Source organism: Protomyctophum bolini (genome assembly GCF_963924005.1).
Source record: "Protomyctophum bolini genome assembly, chromosome: 24".
NCBI lineage: Eukaryota > Metazoa > Chordata > Actinopteri > Myctophiformes > Myctophidae > Protomyctophum > Protomyctophum bolini.
Genome location: NC_137885.1, coordinates 16442687 through 16467358, shown reverse-complemented (window position 1 = coordinate 16467358; position 24672 = coordinate 16442687). Strand labels below are relative to the sequence as shown.

General features: G+C 47.1%; 1 protein-coding gene across 1 annotated transcript in view; it reads left to right on the top strand.

The window, feature by feature from the left end:
• The window catches only part of LOC308311672 (partitioning defective 3 homolog B-like), a 201851-nt gene extending 177445 nt beyond the window's left edge, over positions 1-24406 (top strand). The window contains exons 25-26 of the mRNA XM_080758462.1: positions 23225-23536; positions 24104-24406. Coding sequence (XP_080614588.1) covers positions 23225-23536; positions 24104-24389 — 598 coding nt within the window. The 3' untranslated portion in view covers positions 24390-24406. The remainder of the gene's footprint in view (positions 1-23224; positions 23537-24103) is intronic.
• The last annotated feature ends 266 nt before the right edge of the window (positions 24407-24672 follow it).

Below are 24672 nucleotides of genomic sequence, written 5' to 3'. Positions count from 1 at the left end.
AGCAACATTATGAAAATCACATATATACAATTTGCTTGGGAGAAATTCACCCAGCTGTTCTAGGGTTAGACACACACTTACTAAAACGAACTAATTCTGAGAGTATGCTTAATGTAAAAGAAAGAAAAGCAGGTGTGCTTCCTCCTGGAAAATGCCCTTGGTTAAGCCAGTGGGTGTTAAGCTTTAAATATAGCCTAGCTAAACTCATAAACCACCAAAGTGGAAAAAGCGGCACTCCAAAATAATAGATGCAAGACTGGCTCAGATGCAATTTCTCATATTTTATTGAGAGCGTTTTTAATCTGCTCTGAGGAAGGCTGTTGCCGAAATGCGGATTCGTTCTCAATAAAATATGTGAAATTGCATCCGAGCCAGTTTCGCATCTTTTTTAATTTTGGAGTGTCGCTTTTGGTACTTTATGAGTTTAGTATACTTAGTGTCTTACTGTGCCAAGTGCTGTTTACATTTCTGACAAATAAAGCATTCGATCAATGGGCTATATGCATACACGCCATTTTGGAAAGAACCTGAGCCCCTTCCTTATACTACTTCCTTCACAGGTGTTACCAATGATACTAATGAAGGCTCTGTTCCATTCTGGTCAAACAGAGTCAGGGTGCTAATATTTTGCATGTTGGCTCACTGGAAACACTGTTAAACCAGTAGGTCTCCCACCAGTGAGTGGGTTCCAAATGGCCCCGTATGGGTGTTGGGGTGTGTAACACTAACTCGCGTGTGTTTCCATTTGGAAACAAATATTTGGTTCCATTTGTACACTCAGAGTTATGAAGGTCATTGAAATTAAAAGGTTTGAGAGCCACTGCACACTTTATGGAACAGAGCCTTAATTAGTATCATTGGTAACACCTGTGACGAAAGTAGGGAAGCGGCCCGGAAAAAGGACGAGTTATTCTGTGTGCACAGATTCATTCACTTAAGAAAAGTAACTTTTGCCACCTGGAGTGGTATCTGGTCCAGCCAGTGACTCATTAAGCAGCTCCCATGTTATTGGATTGTAATTAGTAACGCATTAATGTCTTCATCGCTTTTAATGCTGCAGCTGGTAAAGGTGGGGGGGGTCTGATTTTAATTACCTCGTGCCGCTAGGTAGCTCTAGTAATACATCATCGTATATCACGAAATAATCTAAATCTAATTAACTCGGCTCCACTGCATCGCGGCAGAGACAAAACATACCACCATTGAGTAATTAAATATATACGCCTGCCCATAACACCACAGAGGTGGTGGGCTCCAATCCACCGTGTGTTGGGCGCGAGGAGTGGGATGGAGGTCTACGTCCTCCCGGTAGGGGCTCCTCACTGGCAGTGGAGTCGGTAGGGTACAACAGCCTTTATCAACACACACGTGTGTGTGGGGAGGAATCAATTAGCAAAAACAGAAAAGGGATAAGATTTTGTGTAGTTTGTGAATTTGTCGCCGTGGTTTCCTGGAAGATGAAACGCCGGTCCGCGGCCGCTCCCCTGGCTTCCCGTGAGCGTAAATAGTTGAGAAGCGTAGAGGCACAAACACCCTGCCATTTGGAGGAAGGAAAAGAAGTACAGGGACAGAGAGGTAACTGCAAATGAATTGACTTTTTCAAAGTGAAGCTGAACTTTGTGCAAACGCCCCCGTCGCCCCCGCTGGGGGAGAAGTCATCACTGAAAGCCATTTCCTCTCAAAATGAGTTGGGCTCCACTATTGGTCTGGCACTCATTAACATGTATTTGGCCTGCCTTTGTGCGCCACATGCTGGGGCCGAACGGGGGCCTGGGCCAGTGTGTGTGCGTGTGCACGTGCACGTGCGTGTGGAGACTATTAGAGTTTGAAAGCTGGGAGACAGGAGCCTGTATAGCCATCTAAGACTGACGGGTTAGAATTAGATGGCATTAGATGGCCTATCCTCAATGCGTTGTAACCTTCAGGGGTTAAGGGACATTTTGAAGATCACTGGCTCCACCATTGTAACCACTGTTACACAAAACCACAAAGTGTTGAATGTAGAGAGTGTTGAAGGCTACTACATTAACTAAACAAAAATACATTTAACTCTTAACCTAGACCGGACTGAGTTATAGTAGGCTATTGTAAAAGAAAAATTAATTGGGACATTCCATATCATATGACGCCTGTAAGACGCCTGTCACATGCACGCATCCGCCTTGGTGACGGCAGACTGCTGGGCGAGGGCTGGTGCTTTGGCATGGGGGGTCAGATCAACATATGGAATTAATTTTGTACTGGCCACATATGGAGCGTGTATTGAGTGTACAGGGTTTGATGAGGTCAGATCAACATAATGTCAGAACAGGTAATCTCCATATATGGAGATCTAAGGGTGGCAGCGGGGGCAGTGTCTTGAGTGTACAGGGTTTGATGAGGGCCCAGGTAGGGCCGGGCCTTCATTTTCAGGCCCGGCCCTAAGCTATGTTTTCATAGACCCATTTGCTTAGAAAACGAACCTGGCAACCCGGTCGGTTCCACTTTAACGAAACAGAATGTTTTAATACTTTCATAGTCATACATAGACAGACCCAGCTTAAAAAGCGAATTGAGATATTTTCCAGGACCAAATCTCTATGACGTTGACAGCCTCGGTCACAATATGAATTTAACTTTTAATTCAACTTGCATAAGTGCAGTGCCTGCTGCTCAGCTCATGGATGGCTGTTTTTTTAGCGAGGTGAAACGCAAACAAAAGGAAAGATGCAAGTTGGAATGTTATCTGTGTGGGGAGAATGTTATGGACATTATTTATCTAGACGCAAACATGTTCTGTCTACGCTGCCTGTGAGTATTCTAGTAATAGAAGCAGGAGGAGGGGACTTAAAGCTGGTCCTCTCAGACTGTCACAGTGCTTCAATAATAGACAGACAGCACAATAGATTGCGTAACGTTTTTGTTTTAGCTGTACATTTACCGAGACGATTTCACAGAAATAATTACAAAACGGTACCGCAGGGGATTAATGTGAAATTAGACTTTATTTAATGTTATTTAATTTTCAAGGCATTTTTTTTCCACTGGCCGGATGGCCAGTGTATGACGCCATCTAGTGGCCCGGCCGTCCTGAAAAGTACAACCGGGCCAGCGGGCCAACTGCAATGTCGAAGACTGTTTTCAATGTGCAACACCCATGGTGTATATAAAGGAAGTACATAGTATATACTGTAGTAAGCAGTCTTGCGACCCAGTGGCTCCCAAGCTACCTGGCCCGAGTTGCCATGTTGGACGTTGTGAAGATGGAGCGCCTCCGTGGCGGACTAGTAGTGGAACGCTACCCACTGACGTCACGTCACTCACTGGTGAAAGCATTGGGAGGTTAAGACACTTAGCAGCATAGAGGAATTGGGTCTCATTTTTATAGTGGTTGCAATGGAATTGAATCCCAATCTCGGACCACTGAGCTGGTCGAATTAAGTATGTAGGCCTGGGCTATTTTTCCCCCTATGACATCCTCAATGTAGGGACACCGGCGATAATGCATTGTGTCTGTTGTTTCACAACGGAGAGAGCCCATTCCAATGATGTCAGAACTACAATGAAGATAGCGACGTATCCAGTGTCCAGTCCGGTGCGCCGGTACTGCTTCAATTAACTTTATTGACTTTGTCAGCCAATACTTGAACTGGAAATATCCGTTCAATGAAGGAGCTCAATAAAACGCAGGCATGAAACGCACAAACAAGAACAAAACAAAGCATTCCAACTCGACGGCACAAAGCAGCACACGATTAAGTAATGACTAAAAACACAAAACAGACATAGAGCCAGTAAACAGGCTGGAAAGGCAAATGAAATTAATAATTGCGTAAACGCACACACACATGTACACACAGTCACACACAGTCACACACACACACACACACACACACACACACACACACACAAAACATTATTACAATGACGATGAGATGAGCTTTTTATTTCACATTTTGCAGTTCCCCCGAGGAATGCGATGACTTCATGTCTTGTAAGAGAATTCCACAACTGAGCATGCCAGTTCTTTGATGAACAATCATGGTGTCTAATAATGACTTGTGGATCTTGGACTTAATTGGCCCAGTCGGTGACGTTAGTCGTCCAATGACAGCCGGTTCCCCAACCTCAGAGAGACGATGGGAACCAAACGGCAAGAACATTTTCATATGTTTTCACTAATGATCTAATATTGCTGGAAAATATTGAGCATATTATATTTTATATTCATTATATACCGGTAAAATAGCTCAAACTAGTGCTGGTTGCCTATAGGTTAGAACTCGCTTAACCCATTTAGGCCTAACTTCAAAACTTTAAAAACATTCTTCTAAATCCTCCAGTTTTCTGAAATAAATATTTTCACGATTTTTCAAAAATAGCAGACCTACAAGCAAGTTGCGGGATTCTAGCGGAAGTATTGCCCAAGGAAATGACGTCGATGCTTTACAAATCAGTTTACATTCTCCGCGAATGAAACCAGTGTTGTGATTGGTCGAGGAAAATATCGTATCCGGGGGAAATACATTTGACGGACGTTCCGGAGGATACGTCCGCCGATAGCTTCTCTGCCTTACGTTGTGACCAGGCTTTTCTTTTCGCAGATAAGTAAGCCTGGGACCGAGGCTATAGTTGTGGGTTAAACGTCTGCCCTGATCCCTTGTTCAGACCACTATATACTATGTGATTATGCTTTGTCACGAAGACTAGGCCAATCGTATCCATCCGTATATATGGGTTTGCTACATCGATCTGATGTCGGCACTAAGTCAGCCCGGACCAAGTTGGGGGATTGTCTTACTAGACCTGAATGATCTAGTCAGATATGTCATATATCCCAACGTGTTAGTCGGATATGATATCCCCATGTATGGAGACTAAATATCCGGTCTTCGTTACACTCATATTAATATCTTATATTGCCCAGGCATATGTTTCAGATGGGGGTCTGCGGCCATACATTATAAAGTTCGGGGGCCCTTATTGACTTGGAATTTTGTTTGAGAACCACTGCTCTGAATTATAGCAGAGGAAGTTGATAATGTTTTCGGGATTTTGGGAGGTGGAGGTTGCGGGGGGAGGTATGGCCAATTATGAAAGAAAGAAATGCCAACAAAAAAAAAAGTTTTCTCAGAAGGACAAGAAATAGATCTAGCCCGGGGCCAGCGTGTAGAATTCCACATGGTTATTGATCAACGGAGAACTGTTAATGGATTGTGACAATTTGTTCCCTGCAGGGAGCCGGTAGTTCTGATTTGTCCAGGAAGCCGGACAAACGCAAAACAGAACCCTGCAGCCACGTTGCATCACACTGTCCCCTAATGCACTGCTTTACTGACTAACATTAGGATTTCAATCCCATTAAAACAGGAATAGCTACAGTATATATATAGCAACATCGTTTTTTCAGAAAACTCTTTGGATTTGGAACGGTGGTTTTGAACATCCTGTGCATCTGCTATTTAAGACTTTTGTGTTTGTTTGTTTGTTTGTTTGTTTGTTTGAACAAGAAGAACTGATTTGTAGAATATGTCTTAAACAAACATAGTTATGGCCATTGATAGGGAGTGAACAATATTAGTGCTAACTATATATTGTGATTGTGTACGGTTGTTAGTAAAGCCTGCTGGGTGTTTAATTAAAAAAAGAAACACAAAATTAAAAATTGTGTTTAATCCATGCTGCCGCTTTTAAGTGTTGATTGATTGATTTATGATCACAGGACAGTGATATGGGTCTGAGGGTGGAGGCAGTGGGACAGTGATATGGGTCTGAGGGTGGAGGCAGTGGGACAGTGATATGGGTCTAGGGGTGGTGGCAGTGGGACAGTGATATGGGTCTGAGGGTGGAGGCAGTGGGACAGTGATATGGGTCTGAGGGTGGAGGCAGTGGGACAGTGATATGGGTCTGAGGGTGGAGGCAGTGGGACAGTGATATGGGTCTGAGGGTGGAGGCAGTGGGACAGTGATATGGGTCTGGGGGTGGAGGCAGTGGGACAGTGATATGGGTCTGGGGGTGGAGGCAGTGGGACAGTGATATGGGTCTGAGGGTGGAGGCAGTGGGACAGTGATATGGGTCTGAGGGTGGAGGCAGTGGGACAGTGATATGGGTCTGAGGGTGGAGGCAGTGGGACAGTGATATGGGTCTGGGGGTGGAGGCAGTGGGACAGTGATATGGGTCTGAGGGTGGAGGCAGTGGACAGTGATATGGGTCTGGGGGTGGAGGCAGTGGGACAGTGATATGGGTCTGGGGGTGGAGGCAGTGGGACAGTGATATGGGTCTGAGGGTGGAGGCAGTGGGACAGTGATATGGGTCTGGGGGTGGAGGCAGTGGGACAGTGATATGGGTCTGAGGGTGGAGGCAGTGGGACAGTGATATGGGTCTGAGGGTGGAGGCAGTGGGACAGTGATATGGGTCTGGGGGTGGAGGCAGTGGGACAGTGATATGGGTCTGAGGGTGGAGGCAGTGGGACAGTGATATGGGTCTGGGGGTGGAGGCAGTGGGACAGTGATATGGGTCTGAGGGTGGAGGCAGTGGACAGTGATATGGGTCTGGGGGTGGAGGCAGTGGGACAGTGATATGGGTCTGGGGGTGGAGGCAGTGGGACAGTGATATGGGTCTGGGGGTGGAGGCAGTGGGACAGTGATATGGGTCTGGGGGTGGAGGCAGTGGACAGTGATATGGGTCTGGGGGTGGAGGCAGTGGGACAGTGATATGGGTCTGGGGGTGGAGGCAGTGGGACAGTGATATGGGTCTGAGGGTGGAGGCAGTGGGACAGTGATATGGGTAGTGGGACAGGGTCTGTCTGGGTGTCTGGGCCAGAGGAGAGGTCTGCCTCCAGGGAGGCTGGGCAGGGGCAGTGTCACTTTGGCTCCTATACGTTGCAGCTTAGCAGCCATTAACGGCAGGCACTCGACTGAAAAAGAGCCCCAATTAGCTGGAGGGCATGCGGGAGTACGCACGCACACACACACACTCACACGTGTAGCACTGCGGCATTTTGTGTGTTTGTTCGCCGCATTGTAAACAAATCTTTAGTAAATAGTAGTATTTTGACTGAAATTCTATTATATTTGTGGGGACATTAAGGTCCACAGGGTTATAGTAACATGTACACGCGCGCACACACACACACACACACACACACACACACACACACACACACACACACACACACACACACACACACACACACACACACACACACACACTCCATATTGTCCAGATGTGAGCTGGTGGGTGTGAGTCTCTCTGACTCACCGGCCACCATCTGCACATTAATCAACCAATTATCGGGCCCCGACCGGCAGCGTTGCCACGCCAACCCAGCCCCCTAATCCAATCACCTCGGGGGAGCGGGTCAGGGGGCCCTCTGATTGGATAACCTGGGGCCGGGTCGCCGCAGCCTGCGACCCGCTGCTTTGAATTGGTAATCATGTTAATGTGCTCCATATGGCTCTCTGCGCGTGCACGCATGTGAGAGTGTGTGTGAGTACAAGAGAGGTGAAGCAAGGGGTTGTGTGAGTGTCTGTGTGTGTGCCTGTATGAATTTATGAAAATGTGTGTGTGTGTGTGTGTGTGTGCGCGTCCTTTTATAACATTCATAACAATGTGCGTGCGTGCGTGCGTGCGTCAGTCAGTATAGGTAGTGGCTCAGGAGGTATGGAAATATGTCACCTTTAAGCCGGAAGGTTCCTAGTTCGATGCCCGGTCCTTGAGCAAGAGACTGAACCCTTTAAACAGCTCCTGATGAGCAGTTTGCTGACTTGCATGGCCTGTCACCATCTCCAAACTACTCGACACACACAGTCAGAGGCCACGGTCTGGACTTCTTGACCTGACCTCTTCCAACTTCTCCTGTGCTTTGTGTGCGCTTGCACCGCGACCTCTCGACCCAGCGCTTGTGTCTGCTCAGCTGCTCCTATAACGAGACCCTGCGGCCGTTGGCGCGGTGCCAGGGCCTGACTGGAATATAGATCAGAATGCAGGCAGACAATTACAAATGCTGATGATGCTCAAATATAGTTTAACCCACTGTTTCCCAAATGTCTCGTTTTGACAAAGTTACGTATAGTGCGTATACGCCTTTAATGTTATATAATCATCATTCAAATCTTGGTGTTTTGCCAATCATTTGGGGGTCCACACTTGCAGTACCCCCGAGGCCCACCGGTGAGGTTGAGAATCACTATGGGTTGAATACCCCCCCCCCCCTTCACAGGAACCTGCTTGCTTGCTTTAAAACGTGCCATGACCTCTGCTTATTGGCCTGCCCTAATTGTGAAATAAATGGGTTTATAATAGCCTCTGAACCAACATACACCCGGCGACCCTTCTCTTATTGGCTGGGACCAATTATCATCCTATCAGGTCGCTCCCAGCGCGGGGGCCAGTAGCCGAAAGGCGTGTTGGCGGCCCAGCTAACCGCATTTGTGTTGCAGTGCGGCCTGGGCGAGTAATGGAATCAGCTGGGAGGAAATGAAAGGGAGGTTTTAACGCCAGCTGCCCCGCACACACTTTATTTACCACATCACTGACTGAGACCGAGAGAGAGAGCGTTGGAAAATGGAATCATAGCATTATAAATAAAACAACAGCCATAGGCTACGCTAGGAGAGCGCCACAGAGCTGCAAAACACAGACATATGTGCTGGAACAAAGACGGATGAACCTCTGACACACATCAAGAATGTACCTTGAATCCAAGCGCTCTCCCCTTTGGACTCAACACAGGATAGAATTCAGTGAGCCAGAATACACGACAGCATAGTGTATTCTGGCATAGTGGTTTAACTCTACTCCACTAGTATTAGACTCTATACCAAATCTCCTGCCGAAACTAGCCGGTGCACTGTGAGCTTGTACATCGGCTGTGTTCACCCTGCAGTAGCTGCACTAAAGTTCAAGTGGTTAACTGAAATGGCTATAACGCCATAACAACGGCAAAACATGGATGTCTGAAACGGAAATTCCTTGCGATTGCCCGGGGATCTGCCTGAAGAAAGTGTAGCAGTGTGGCTGTGCAAAAAACAAAATAACGAACTCTGTTTTGAGTGGTCGCTTCGGAAAAAGAAGTGCCAGTGATGATGGAGTATAGCGCTCCTCTCCTTTCTAAAAGGCGCTAGCTGCCCAGAGCGAGGCATTGGACCAAGACTGACACAATTAATTGAATGCCCGCTTAAAATTTGAATAAAGTGCTTACCCTAAAGCCACGGATGTTACCGCTCGGTTTGTTTTACATAATATTCTGTATTTCTTTCAAAATACGGAAATAAGGCTATATTGCACAACACGTGGTTCTCCTGTGATTACAAGCCAAATAATCACTTTTAGTGCCATTTAGTACAGTTGTTGTTTGTGTGTGCGCGCCTTACTGTGTGCGTGTGTGTCTACACAGCCCCCCCAACAAACGGCACTCATCATGCACTTATTTTTAGAGTACTATAACCGATTTGAAGAGAATACAGCAGCAGGCACAGAACAGTGGGACTGCTGGATAGCGCAGGGGCAACATTTCTGAATAATGACATGGTTAAATGAGATTAAATGAGTCATATGCTCCTACAGCACAACGCTGAAAGACGATCTGTTTTTCTGCCTGCGCTGTTTAACCCATTCTGACCGGGCACCCATTTTGGTGTTAGCATCATGTTATGCTTTACCTATTGAAAAATAGCAGATCTACAAGCTCATATCGCGCCACCGAGTGGCGCGATACGAGCTTGTAGGTCTGCTATTTTTGAAAAATTCGAAGAACGACTGACATTTTTAGAATCTGATCTCAGGTCAGAATGGGTTGATCAGACCAGAGTGTGTCCAGTGGAAACCTCGTATGAATCTGATCTCAGGTCAGAATGGGTTAACGGCGAGGCTATTAGCCTCCATGGTTCCTATCTCTCCTCACCTTCCCCTTGGAAACCCCCACTCCCTCCCGCATGGCAGTCTGGAAAATAACTGTGTATTTATTCAAGTATTTTAGGTACTATTACTGAATATTTCAAATGATTGATACTTCATATTTCTACTCCGCTACATCTCAGAGGCAAAGTGTGTATTTCTTACTACACACTGCACTGGGCAGCTTTATAGTTACACATTTAGAGAACCAGAACGGTGCCCGTGGGCACTGGCCTACTTGGAACGACGCAAGTTGGAAATGCATGACCCACCAGGATATTTAGTCTGTGTCCCTTTTATGCCCATATATGGAGTTATTTGTCAGGCATGCCCAAATATGGAGTCTATGCAGACGTCAGAAGGATGTCAGAACAGGCCAGCTCCATACATGGACACTGGGCAGGGCCCTGTCCAGAGCCCGGGCGGTTCTGGACAACCGTTGGTCCGACTGACTCGACACCGGGCCCTGCACCCCCTGTGGTGGTGTGGAACGCGTGTGTCGAATTTGAAGTCGGTGGGGCGAACGGTTCTCGAGTTACGTGGATTACACACAGACAGACAGACAGAGACTTGTTGCATTTATAGATAGATATAAATACTCACTGCAGAGAATTGCAATATTGTCTTTTTTATGCATTTACTTTAACAATGGGGGTATACATCGCCACAAGATGCCACTGACAGAGAGCATGCGCCCTGTCATTCCACAGTAACACACAGTGCAGACACGGGACGCCACATGACATGAGCCACGTGTGTCTACATGGAAAGCCATTTCCAACCGCCTGTTGACATAGGCCGGTTTGCTTAGCGGCACTAGCATGGTCAGCTAGCGGCAGAAGCTCTTAATGGTTCTCTCTATAATGCAAACCTGCTCTCTGTCTCCAACTGTGTGTGTGTGTGTGTGTGTGTGTGTGTGTGTGTGTGTGTGTGTGTGTGTGTGTGTGTGTGTCCAATGTCTCCCCAAGTACAGTAGAATTAGAGGAATACAGAGACATTTTCTCCTGGTCCTCACATAAGAAAAATTGTGGTTTTATGGTTAATATAATGTTTTGAGATTAGGTTTACTAGTGAAACATTAAGGTTGGAGTTAGTAGAGGTTGGGTTTAAGGCTCGTTTTGGAGTTACACTTGATTTATACTTCGTGTATACATTGTTCATATGCATGCATGTGAATCAGTTATGCAGTGAGGTAACATTGGCTGCTTGTGGTTTTTTCTCCTGTTTGTCGGCCTGACATGATCTTTTAATAACAACATCCTTCCGTCCTCTTTGATGTTTACAATGTCAGCATTAATAGATCAGTCAGCGATGAGCCACATACTGTACATTACACGTTTCATATACAAGGACGCCACTGGCCTTTTGCCTCGTGCCATCTGTTAGTATTATAGCCGTGAAGTGTGCGTATATGCGTGCATGCATGTGTGCACATGTGCAGTGTTGGGAAAATTCACTTTCTACATGAAGTATAGTTCAGAGTTTAGTTCAAGAATTTTAAAATGAACTAGTTCAGTTCATTGTTCATAATTCAAAATATGAATTAATTAATTAGTTAATTTTTTAAGTATGAACTGAACTAGTTCCAAATCGTTCCAAAAAATAACTAGTGCAAATTTTTCAGCTATTAGATTTTCTTCTCATGCAAACATTGACAATGAATGGAGAATTTACGTCATGTGGGCGAGCAAATCTGTTTTTTTGTCCTATGCATCCTAGTACGATGATGCTAAAATGTTAGAAACAACATACAGTAGGTAACACAAATCACACCCGTGTGAACTGAGAGGCGCTCTTATCATACATCATCATCTCATTCTGTTCAATCACATGTTGCGTCCTTACTTTTCTGTCCTCACTTTATATCCTCATTCCACGTGACGCCTCAATATGTACTTTGCCAATCAAATCAACGCTATGGGGTGATCAGCCAATCAAATCAGCTATATTATTCACACAAACGCACAAAGGCATAGGAGGGGCTAGCACCCCTCAAAAACAGTAGAAAACATCAGTCTATGTATAGTTAATTTGTCCAGGGGACGGGGACCACTGGATAGGAGGGGGAAAACTATTACGTACTTTGTCTCTATCAACCTATCCATTTCAATGAAGGTTACTCACCCAAAGCATGAAGCCACGAGGGCACTCTATACTTCCTCATTTGGGCACAGAATTGTGGTGGCCTATTGTGGAAGGTTCGAGCACCAAGCACACGCACTGGGATTTCAGCCCATAGTAGAAGCATGCACTGTTAGCGCATTGAAATGGCGGAGGTCTTGCAATACCAAATTTGACCACCAGGACCACGGCTCCTTAAATGATCCTCTGCGGTCCCTGGGGGCTTCTTCAGCCCACGTGCTGTCACCTCATGAGGTCAGCTGACAAAGTTAGGTATCCACGACAACGCTTTATGATGTGTGTGACATCACACCAGACTTCTCTGGTCAGACTAAAAGGGGTGTCACGGATGGAGTACGAAGAGAGTTGTGGCGTGAGGAGGGAGGAGACACGTAGAGGAGGTTCCAAGTCTGACAGAGAGAGGATGTTGCGCTGGACGGTGACCAAAAAGAATGGAGGAAAAGAGCGAGCCGGTAAAGCTGTAGTCGTGGTCGGGCAGAACGTGTACTCCTTTACAGATTCCAGAACCTACAGCACGGCTCGGCTTTATGTTAGTGTCTTCAACACATTGTCTCTGCGTTGGGTGGTTTTGCCCCCTGTTACGACTGGAAGAAACGAAGGTCACAGCCGCGCTACGACTGGAAGAAACGGAGGTCACAGCCGCGTTACGACTGGAAGAAAGAGAGGTCATGAGCGTTACGGCCACACAGCTGTGCTGATAGACGATGTCATCTACATATGGGGGGGCGTTCATGAGGAAGAAGCGAGAAGAAATAAGCTTTATGCATTTAATGTTGACACACACCTGTGGTTCAGACCAGCGATGTCTGGGGAAGATCCATATTCAAGGTACAACCACTCCGCCTGTGTCTTGGGGAAGGTCATGTATATCCACGGAGGGAAGTGCATCGGGTCGAGGCGCTGCAGGTTTGACTCTTACGATGACATCTTCAAGTTGGACACCACCACAATGGTCTGGTCAGTGATTAACGCCAGAGGCAATCCACCACCTGCTTCAGAAGGTCACTCTGCCACTATGATCGGGACAAAGATGTTTGTATTCGGGGGCCGTGGCAAACACTCTGAGGGTGTTGAGACCCTCAGAGTGTTTGACACGGAGACCAACCTCTGGTTTAGCAAGCCTTATGCGCAGCACCTTCCAGAATCACGCTGGGAGCATTCAGCCTTTGCCTACAATGGAGAGCTGTACATATTTGGTGGCTGCAACAATCAACTGAGCTTCAATGATATGTGGAAATTCAATCCAGAGACCTTCTCCTGCAAGAAGGTTGAGCCCAAGGGGAAAGGCCCGGGTTCACAGATAGGAGAGAGGCTGTGCTATTGCATGGTGGAAGATCAAATCATAATATTTGGAGGATACCAACTCCAAGTTGATGACCTGTACATATTAGACTTAAATCCAAGTCTCAAGACATTATGCAAACTAGCAGTTATTAAGCACACTCTGAAGCAGTCAGAACTCCCTCGGAACATCAAGTGGGAGCTGAAAACACTTAAAAACAAAAAGAAAAACAAAATTCAGGCTAACTGAAATTGGGTTTTGTGTTTACGAAACAATGTTGAGAAAATGTCCTTAGTTGTAGTCCTTTTTACATTCTGGGATAAAAAAAACGGCAAAAGCAAGCCCATAAAATAAAATAAAAAGGGAAAGGTAAACTTAAAAGTCTTACCTTTTGTCAGATTACTTATAAGTACTCTGAAACGTGTACTGTGCTAAGACGTGCAGCCACTATAGAGACCATCTGGTAGCCACAAGGTCCCGGGCCTATAGGTTAAACATATCCGCACACTGGTTTAAAGCTCCCAAACGCTTGCAGTAAGACCCGGATATATTTCTACTTTCAACCTTACTACTACTTTGTACTATTAGGACCTTGAAGAGGAAATTATGTAAAAATAAATACATGCAAATTGTATGCACATTTATAATAATAATTAAAATAATAATAATAGATTAATAATTTACATTTGGGGGATATCTTTCACAATAATAAACAAAACATGTTCTAGACATTCTAATGATCACAAAAAAATATATATATTACAGGCCTTTTTCTTACTTACTCAGGGTTAAAGGTCATAGAATAAAAATTGTTCAAAATGTTGTTTGAATTTCTGCCTCTGTGGGGGTATTTATATGCAAATATCATGACCAATGGCATTGCAAGACTAAACAATGAACATCAATCAAAGTCAAAGTTGTACGATTTGTCACACGTTGCCGCAGTGAAATTTGTTCTCATTTGACCCATCTCTTGGAACGGTGAGCTGCAGCTGATCAAATCATTTGAGATTTGACCCCCCAATCCAACCCATTGATGCTGAGTGCCAAGCAGGGAGGCTTTGGGTCCCATTTTTACAGTCTTTGGTATGACCCGGCCGGGGATCGAACCCCGACCTCCCAGTTTCAGGGCGGACACTCTAACCACAAGGCCCCTGTCTGGTCAAAAGTCATCAATGATAATGTTTAGGTGGAAAAAAAAACAGAAAATATAAGAAAAAATACTTATTGTGGCTCAATCAGGAAAATGTGTCATCGTAGAGATGATGTTCTTTCTTCTTCACATGCAGTATGTCAGTCATTCATCATGGCCACAACATCCACAGGGACCAGTTTGGCACACTATAATACTTGAGCCTAATATCCCAAATAATACAAAAATAAGTGAACGAAAACAGTTACTGTAGCAGAAAGGGGCAGACATTCTGCAAAAATAGATGAACGTTCTGTGAAAATGGGCAAACATTCTGAGAAAAGATTTCAAAAAGAAATTGGCGAACATTTGATGACAGACAATTCATTCCCTTTCAGTTACTTGTGTGTGTGTGTGTGTGTGTGTGTGTGTGTGTGTGTGTGTGTGTGCAGAGCCTGTGTGGTTGATCCCAGCTGTTTGCTGCTTATGAGGGGTATTTTGGGGAAGCGGAGTGTGGTGGGGGGAAGGTGGTTTAAATAAGAAATTGGGGGTGCAGGGGGGGGGTTAATTTTCTCCTTCCGTTTCCTAGGGGCAGGTGCAGAATAACCAGACACACACACATCTATCACAATCCTCTCAAGAAACACACATGTGTGCAATCATGTGTGTGTGCATGCACGCACGCATGCTCACAATTCCCACAAGACACACACACACACACACAAAGATGAACAACATATCCTGCTTCTAGACAGAAACACATGGTTCTCTATTATTCTTTTCCTATATGTTTATAAGACACTTCAACAGGTCCTCACTTGCACTGTGTAGCCTGTGCGTGCGTGCATGCGTGTGTGTGTGTGTGAGCATGTGTGTGAGTCATATAGTATTACATGGCATGTCATTAGAGCTTGTCTCCATGCCGTGTCGCGTGTGTGCGTGTGACGCATGTGAGTGTTGTGCGTGTACAAACAACCCTGACACACAGTCTGTGTCCACCGTCTCTCTTTATAGCCTCTGTTCTAGACATGCCGCTTCCCAGCTCGTAGACCAGTTCTGTTTTTGGCAAGAGACACCGCCCGCACGACAAAGTCTAAATTCAGCTGAAGTCTCTTGTCTCTGTGTCTTCCTGTGTCTGTCTGTCTGTGTCTCTCTCTCTCTCTCTCTCTCTCTCTCTCTCTCTCTCTCTCTCTCTCTCTCTCTCTCTCTCTCTCTCATATATTTATCTCGAGTATTGTGTTTCCATCTTGTGCCTTTTTCCTTTTTTGGTGTATTTTGTTACTGGCTCTGCTTGCATGCTTCGCTCCACTGAGGCTAGGACTCCCTCAATGGAGCTGGTCATCATAAGTGACAACCAACCATCCTCTTAGGAGGCTAACTAGGCACTATAAGTGTTTCATTGGTTCAGAATCGCAGGGGGGGGGGGACCTCCTTAGCAACTTTGCCAAATAGTGCTAGATGCAATTGATGGATAGTTTAAAGTAAGTTGAAGAGCATGTATATAAAACCCTAAACAGGGTATTTGTATAGCACCTCAACCATCCCCAAGACCCACTGAAGAACCACCATTTGTGTATTTGCTAAAAGATAATAGAAAATACCCCTTTTTTTTTGTCATTATGCTAATTAATTCCTCCCCACACACATGTATGTGTTGTCACTGCATACCTATTGACTCACCTGCCAGTGAGGAGCTTGCACCGGGAGGACGTAGAGCCTTCAGGTGCCCACCCCAGCCCACCGGGAGGACGTAGAGCCTTCAGGTGCCCACCCCAGCCCACCGGGAGGACGTAGAGCCTTCAGGTGCCCACCCCAGCCCACCGGGAGGACGTAGAGCCTTCAGGTGCCCACCCCAGAGCGTTGCACCGGGAGGACGTAGAGCCTTCAGGTGCCCACCCCAGAGCGTTGCACCGGGAGGACGTAGAGCCTTCAGGTGCCCACCCCAGAGCGTTGCACCGGGAGGACGTAGAGCCTTCAGGTGCCCACCCCAGAGCGTTGCACCGGGAGGACGTAGAGCCTTCAGGTGCCCACCCCAGAGCGTTGCACCGGGAGGACGTAGAGCCTTCAGGTGCCCACCCCAGAGCGTTGCACCGGGAGGACGTAGAGCCTTCAGGTGCCCACCCCAGAGCGTTGCACCGGGAGGACGTAGAGCCTTCAGGTGCCCACCCCAGAGCGTTGCACCGGGAGGACGTAGAGCCTTCAGGTGCCCACCCCAGAGCGTTGCACCGGGAGGACGTAGAGCCTTCAGGTGCCCACCCCAGAGCGTTGCACCGGGAGGACGTAGAGCCTTCAGGTGCCCACCCCAGCCCGTAAAGTAACTGCAGGGACAAATATCACCCTCCTTTGCCCCGGCTTCCCTCCCCACGTACACCAGCAAATTGTGTCGCTATAGACTAGAGAATACAGTAGACGCTCAACAAGTTCAACTTCACTTTTGAGCCGAAAAAGCAACATTTGTCCTTCGGTGGTGCGGTGCTTTGGATTTGACGACGGTGTGAAAAAAGGCCCTTGTTTTGATTCGAGTGAATCATGCCTAAGTACCTCAGGGCCTTTTACGTCTCTGCACGTCCGCCTTTCCCCCCTCTCGCCCTCGTCTGTGATTCTTTCAAACACAAACACACAGCGTGCGGTATGCGCCGCGGACCCACTGGGCCCGCGCTCCGTGCTACGCTAACACGTAAACACAGTCGTCATGCAGATACTATATACAAACAGGGATTCTTCCTCTCTCTAGACCTCTCACTCTGTGTCTCACACACACACACACACACACACACACACACACACACACACACACACACACTTAAACTTAACCCCCAAATGTCTAATCCTAAACCCTATACCTGAATCTTTCCCAAGTGTAAGCCTAATGAAATAATAATAGGCCTATAATAAAATGCCCGTCATACATTGAAGCAATCATTTATCTTTTGAGGACTAGGAAAATTGTCTATTTGTCAAATTGGGAGTACAGTATTTGTATTTGGCACTCACAAGCATAGTAACCCCCCCCCCCCCCCCCCCCCACACACACACACACACAACAAATTATGTATTGGGGCCCCACCAGAAAAAACGCAATTTTCATTCACACACAACTGCTTTGTCCATGCAGGCAGGCAGAACCTAGAACCAGCGGGCTCAGCCTGGCCTGCCCCCCCCCCCCCCCCCCCCCCCGGGGCCCACAGGTTTCGGTTCCAGCTGTGTGACCCAGGCGTGTGGACCCTCCTCACCCAGCGCGGGTCAATGGACCCCGTGGACTCCCTGTAATCCCCCCCCAGCTGCCGGGGCGGGTCACACATAATACAGGCCTACCCCACAGTCTCTCACACGCACGCCCGCCGGGGCGCCCACACACACACATCCCAGAAGAAGCATAAATACTCCCCTGTGATCCAACACGGGACGCTGCCCGGCACACTGACCTTTCGGTCCTTCTTGAGGTGCGCTAGCCCCTCCAATGCATGGCTTTCGAAGATCACGTCCTATGGGGCAGCCAAGTCTATGGGGTTTTTAACATTTGTTTGGAGCACTCATGACGTAAATCGTTTGCATCATGACATCCTGCATGCATGTTGACTTGATTCTTGGTTCTATTTGTACCCTCGCAGACCCTTACGGGTAATGGGACACAGAAGGTCCCCCCAGAAGCAAAGATTGAAGTTAAAAACGTTTACCCTGGAAGATTATATTCAAAGTTTTGCACCACATTTTGACGATTTTTCTAAAATAGCAGACCTACTGCTAGTAGGTATGAGCTTGTAGATCTGCTATTTATTTTTCAATAGCTTAAGTATAACATAATGAAACACCAAAAGGGCGGCCCAATCACATAGGACTTTTCCGTTTGGATGTACATGCAGGGCAATACACTACACATGTACACAACACCGTACCAATTCCGTTGCAACTCCGGCGCGTTGTACTAAGTATGGAGGTGGTTGAAGTGGTCCATTGCAGAGCGATTAGAGGGGATGTCCCCCGGAGGGTCCAGCAGCACTGTTTGGGTGGCCCTGAGCAGCAACAGGTGTCCCTCGCTCCCCTCCTCCTCCTCCCCGTCATCCTTCCGTTCCATCACTCCATCCCTGCTTCCTGTCTCCATCTCTCTCTCTCTCCTCTGGTGGCCTCCACTGCTTAATCTGGATTAATGAGGAGGTTGACCTTCTCTGTCTCTCTCTATCTCTCTCCCCCCCTCTCTCTCTCTCTCTCTCTCCCCCCTCTCTCTCTCTCTCTCCCCCTCTCTCTCTCTCCCCCTCTCTCTCTCTCTCTCTCTCTCTCTCTTTCTCCCTTTCAATTAAATGTATTTACATGAGATAACGTATGACAACTGTACTTTGCCAAAGCACGTATCGGATGAAAACAATACAAACTGATGAATCATATACTATGAAAGGGAATAAAGTTATTGTGAGAAAAGAGAGCTGTGTCACACTGCAATTTAGAAAGACAATTAAATACAACTTGTAGTCCCCCCCCCCTTTCTCTCTCTCTCTCTCTCTCTCTCTCTCTCTCTCTCTCTCTCTCTCTCTCTCTCTCTCTCTCTCTCTCTCTCTCGTGCCACAGGGTGGAGTGTATCGGCCACCTCATCCCTCCATCTCGCTCTCCGTTCCAGACGCAATCTATCTCTCTTTCCTGTCTAATCCTTCTCTTCCTTTATTATTATTTTTTCCCCTTCTGCCATTCCTCCTTTCTCCTTTATCTATAGCCGTGTGTGTGTGTGTGTGTGTGTGTGTGTGTGTGTGTGTGTGTGTTGACTGACAAGGCTGTGCTGTTGGGACCACCTGTGTGTTCGGCCCCCGCCGCCCTGTTTGGGTGGTCAAGGCCCCCCCCCCCCCCCCCGAAAAACATGTGCTACTGACACACACGCGCACATGTGCACGTACAGTCGCACACACACAGACACACCTAACCATGGTCTTTGAATTTCCCAAAGGACAACCCACTCATATACACGCACGCACGCACACACACACACACACACACACACACACAGTCAGACAACCAGACTGCGTGTTAGCTAATCTGCACTGAGTGAGTCATTCTAATTGGCCAGTCAACAGGTGCTGAGCTACAGAGAGAGAGAGAGGTATGCCACACGGGGGTCTCTGTGATAAGTCCACCACAGTGAGAGTCATTGTTGAGGACGTGGAGCAGACCCCTAGGGTAGGGTGGAAACCTTGTATGTCCAAAACGCTTCCTTTTTTTAAACACTTAAAAATAGCTGAAAAAGATGTGACGTCGTGAGCTCGTGGGCCTGCTGTGTTCGCTATACTTTTGTGTGACACCTTTTGTATGATGAAGTAGGCAACAGAACGTCTTTGAAAATGGGAAAATACTTTAGGGGCCGTGCTGTACCTTTTGGACCATAACAAAGTCAACATACAAACGCATCACATTACATCTATTTCCTTTTAACCACAGTGCAATATCAATAGTCTCTCCTAGGCAGTTTAGCCGAATGTAAGCCATTCATTCTGTACTTTGAACAAAGCAAAATAACACTTTTTTTGTGTGTGCCTCGTCTGTAGGATCATAACTGTAATTATCAGAACATGGAGAGATGTTTTTCAGTAAAAGTGTTGAAAAACAAACATAGCACGTTGAAATGTGGAGATACAAGGTCGTCTGCCTGACCGCCACGATATCCTGTTTGTAGGAATGCAGGGCTTCCCCCCCCCCCCCCCCTACTAAATCTCCTGGGGGTCGCGACCCGCTCGCAGTACCCCGAGTCCACGCCGCATAGCGTCAGCCACAATCAGTGCTTGTCAAGGTTAGCCACGGTGTAACTGGACCACCGTCAACCTGGCCTTGCCTTGTTGTTGGGCTCACGGCATGTCGCAATCGTTGGCATGTATATGCTTAGTATAAGCAATTTTGGGGCGGTTTGGTGTTCTAAACATTATAATTTAGCTATTGAAAAATAGCAGATCTACAAGTTCATAGTGAGCCACAGAGTGGCGCGCTACAAGCTTGTAGGTCTGCTATTTTTGAATAATCTTAGAGTGAAAGTTTTTAACTCAAATCTTTGCTTCTGGGTGTCCATGGAACTAAATATTTTCGGCGGACAATTGAATATAATTTTTGGGGTCCTTGACATGCAATATTGATCACCTCTGATATAGAAACATGAGGTATAAAACTGTCAGGATTTAGAAGACATTTAAAAAGTGTCGACGTCAGGCCTAAATGGGATAAGCAATGTTGGGGTTGTTTTTGTAAAGTTGCATGTAAATATTGGTAGTTGCTGGTTGCAGATTTTTGGGGATTGTTTTGAAAGTGTAGTTGCTTATTTGGAATTGTTTCCTAATGTTCTTTTTAAAGCAGTGGTTCTCAAACATTTTCATGTCAACGTCCCCCAAATTAATAATGTATTTGTCCATGGACCCCCATCTGACCGTATTTGGGGCCAGGGACCGCCATACAACATTTGTGTGGATAAAATGTTCCAAACATAGGCCTATTCCAAATATTTGAACTTTCAGCTGTGAGCTTTTACAAGTGGTTCAACTGCATGGTTTTGATGCTATATGAAGTCATTTAGCTGGGGACCCATACGAGCTGGTCTTGTCTTTTGGGCTTGTGTTCGTATACTTTTCTGGCTATTTCTTTTACAAAACCTGGAAAAAAAACGGCTCTCACAATCACAGCACAACACGGCTGCACGATGCAGTATAAAGGAGGGCGTGAGTGGTTATTGTCTGCCCTGTGTCAACGAAACGATAACAGGAACAATGTGTTAACACTTGTACCACGTGCTGCGAAGCAGCCACGGTGAAGGACAGGTTACATAATGAAGGCTTGTTTCACAGGACCGTACACCGTGTGGCTACACCATGTACCGTACAATTCAATTCAATATTATTGGCATGAGAAAACGTATGTTTACTTCGTAAAAAGTGTCAAAATATTATTAAAAAACAGTTTAAAATCAGGAAAGTATAATACAGTTGGAGGGGGTACAGCATTGTGTAAACGGCGCTGTCACATTGCGTCGTTTGATACATGTTGTACAGGGCATACAAGCTTTTTTGCAGTCACTTTGGGACAAATTGCAGCATATTTTTCTCAAGACTATTTAAATAGTATACAAAAAAGCGTCAGATTTAAGATGTGTTTAAATGTGCAGTAGGTCTAGCGGTCTCTACTTGGTACAGATAGTAGTCCTTTGGGTGGTTGTATTCCGTAGGCTAGCCTTTTCTATTATCGCAACAGTTCACAAATCTTGCTGCTGCTGTTTGCACATTGTTTTATATTTTATATCTATGGGAGTTTTTTGTCGTTGGTCATATTTTCAAACTCACTTTGGGTGTGTGTAATATGTGGGAAGTATCAAGTATGTGTCTTTCACACTTCTACCTTGAACAATAGTGTTACCAGACATGTCGGGGATGGGGGGTGCGGAGGTGTGGGGATGGTTGACGGTTCTGGAAGCAAGCAAGGGCGCATGGGACTCCCTGAGTGTTGAGATAATATCATGCTTTAACATAAAAGTAGAAATACACTGTACATGCATACTGTATGCATGTCAAAGATTGCCTTGATTGTTTATTGTGTCTGTGTGTGTGTTTACGATAGATAGATAGATAGATAGATAGATAGATAGATAGGCTGTCATGCCCATGACAAGAAGCGGTGCTCTAAAACTGTATCTGGAGGAATGTGTTTTTAATTTTGATATTATTAGCGGAGACCCTAAGCTTCCCAAACTGGGGAGCCCAGCTAGATGATTAGCCCCCCTTCCCCCCAAAACAATGTGGTGGTCTGATTGTGAGAAAGGGACTGACTCGGCTCTTGTCAGGGTTTCCGTGTCACTCAGCCACTTTGAGCCACACGCAAACTGGAACATATCTGAGTTGGCCGGTGAAAGGTGAACGGCAGACCCCCCCCTCCCTTTCCTGTAACTTCTTTCTCCGTCTCTTCTCTTATCTCGCTGTCTCTTATCTCCCTCTCTCTCTCTCTCTCTCTCTCTCTCTCTCTCTCTCTCTCTATCTCTCTCGGCGTGTTGTCTTACCCGAGGGGCTTAGACCCTTAATCACCCACTGCTAGTGGGAAGGGAACTAGAGACGTCCAGCTGGCTGCCTCGTTACTGCCGACCCCAGGGATACAGGCACACACACACGAGCACGCGCACATTCCAAGACACATTAGAACTTATAGCACAGATTCTCATTTAAACACAAGCACTGGTGCTCTGTCTCCCTCTCTCGCACGCACACACACACACACACACACACACACACACAGCTCCTCACATGCTTACGGAGGCATTTGCTGTTATCTCCTGGCCCCGCTCCCCCTCCCCACCACGCATGGTGTCAAGGCCACTGCCTGGCCATGTAAACTGAAGAACGGGGGGAAGCTTAGCGCCGGAGAGGGTCAAGTCTGCACCAGCACGTACGTCCTGGTGCTTCCAAAACCAGTCTCAACCGGTATTAAACTCTCTCTCTCTCTCTCTGAAATGTCAATGAGCAAGGTAATCACACACTACATAACATAGTGTAGTGCCTCAGTAAACTATAGGATCCCATAGAATGCAGAGAGACAGTGTAGTGCCTCAAGAAACTACAGGATCACGGGTAAACCAAGAACCCATGTTCTATCACAATGCCAATCTTATATGAGTGGCATCCTCCACCCTCCTTTTTTAAATATTTCATCATGATTCATTGTTTTATACTGTTGTTTGTTGGACTGTTGTCTTGAGACTCGACTGTATAATGATGAGATTCTTTCCCGGATTGACTGAGTCAATCAATCAATCAACCAACCCGTCAATCAATCCCTTGTTTCAGGAGGGCCAATCCAGTCGAGCAGCCCGCCAGCTCCAGGTCGAGGCCGGCCCGGAGAGAGCCGGCCCCTTACCACCCCGGCGGCGGCAAGCCCCCTGTCCGCGTGCCGGCCGCGGCCCCGCCCCCGCCGCCCGCCCACCTCTACCCGGCGTCGCCCCGCGTGGGGCAACAGCAGCAGCGCGACCGGGCCGTCCTGAGGCAGGACGTGCCGCCGGCCGCCGCCGCCGCGGCGCACAGGGGCGCCACGGCACCGGCCTACCGCCACGCCAGCCCCGGGCGCTACATCAGTCCTGAGCGGTACCAACCAGGGGGAAGGTAGGGCCTCGTTTACAGTTATTTACATAATAATCACACATTTGGACATATGAGGTTTCCTACTACAGGCCCCCAGAACCGAGAGGCGGAACCGAAGCGCGACGGACATGCTGGCTGTGTTACGGCCGGCGCCAGACACATGAATGAGGCCAAAGCGGTTTCGTCCAATGGGCTTGACTCACGAGCTTGCTCACGGGAGTTGCGCACGGAGGTGACACTAATGTGCATGCAAGACGATGCAAAACGTGTCCCCTATAGGCCCAAATAGGCCCCGCCCGTCACTTTTTTTCCAATCCGGAAGAAGGGGTGTGAAGGGGAGGGGGTTTCCGGTGCCCTCTCTATTATTTTTAACACTATGGTTTCCACCGAAGAGCATTTTTAAAGTATATCTTAAATCTTTCATCATATCTATAGCACTGTGCAAAAATGCAATTTTTATTCATATCATCTCCGTCGAGTGGAAAACGGTTACTTTTCAAGATTTCAAAGTAAAATTCTAAATTCAATCATCACAAGTATGTGTTTGACAACAAATAAACAAACAACGTCATGATGTCATCGTGACAGGGAGCAGCGCTACGCCAGCCCGGGACAGCCCCGTCCTCACCCCGGGGGACGGGAGCAGCGCTACGCCAGCCCCGCACGCCACCTCAGCCCCGAACGCCAGCAGCCCGGAGCCAGGGAGCAGCGCTACGCCAGCCCCGCCCGCCACCTCAGCCCCGAGCGCCAGCAGCAACCCGCCGGGGGCAGAGCGCACCACCAACATCACGCCACCAGCCCCGAGCGCTACGGCTACCGGGACAGGAGACAGCCCGACCCCAGGCACAAGAACCCCATGATGGGAGTGGTGTAGGGCAGTGGTTCCCCAACCTGTTCATGTCAAGGGCCCCTACGTACATCCAGCCCGCGGACCCACATTTGAAAAGATATGCCAGGGACCCCCATAAGAGAGGATTCTTTACGGCTCTAGCAGTGATTCTCAACTTGTTTAATTTCAAGGACCCCCATTTAATGGCATTTTTATCTCTGGGACCCCCAATTTATATTGTAAAATCAATGTTCATTTAACTGTGAGAGTGTACAATTGGAACCAAATGGACCCGTTAAATGGACATTTGTACACTCTCAGAGTTACA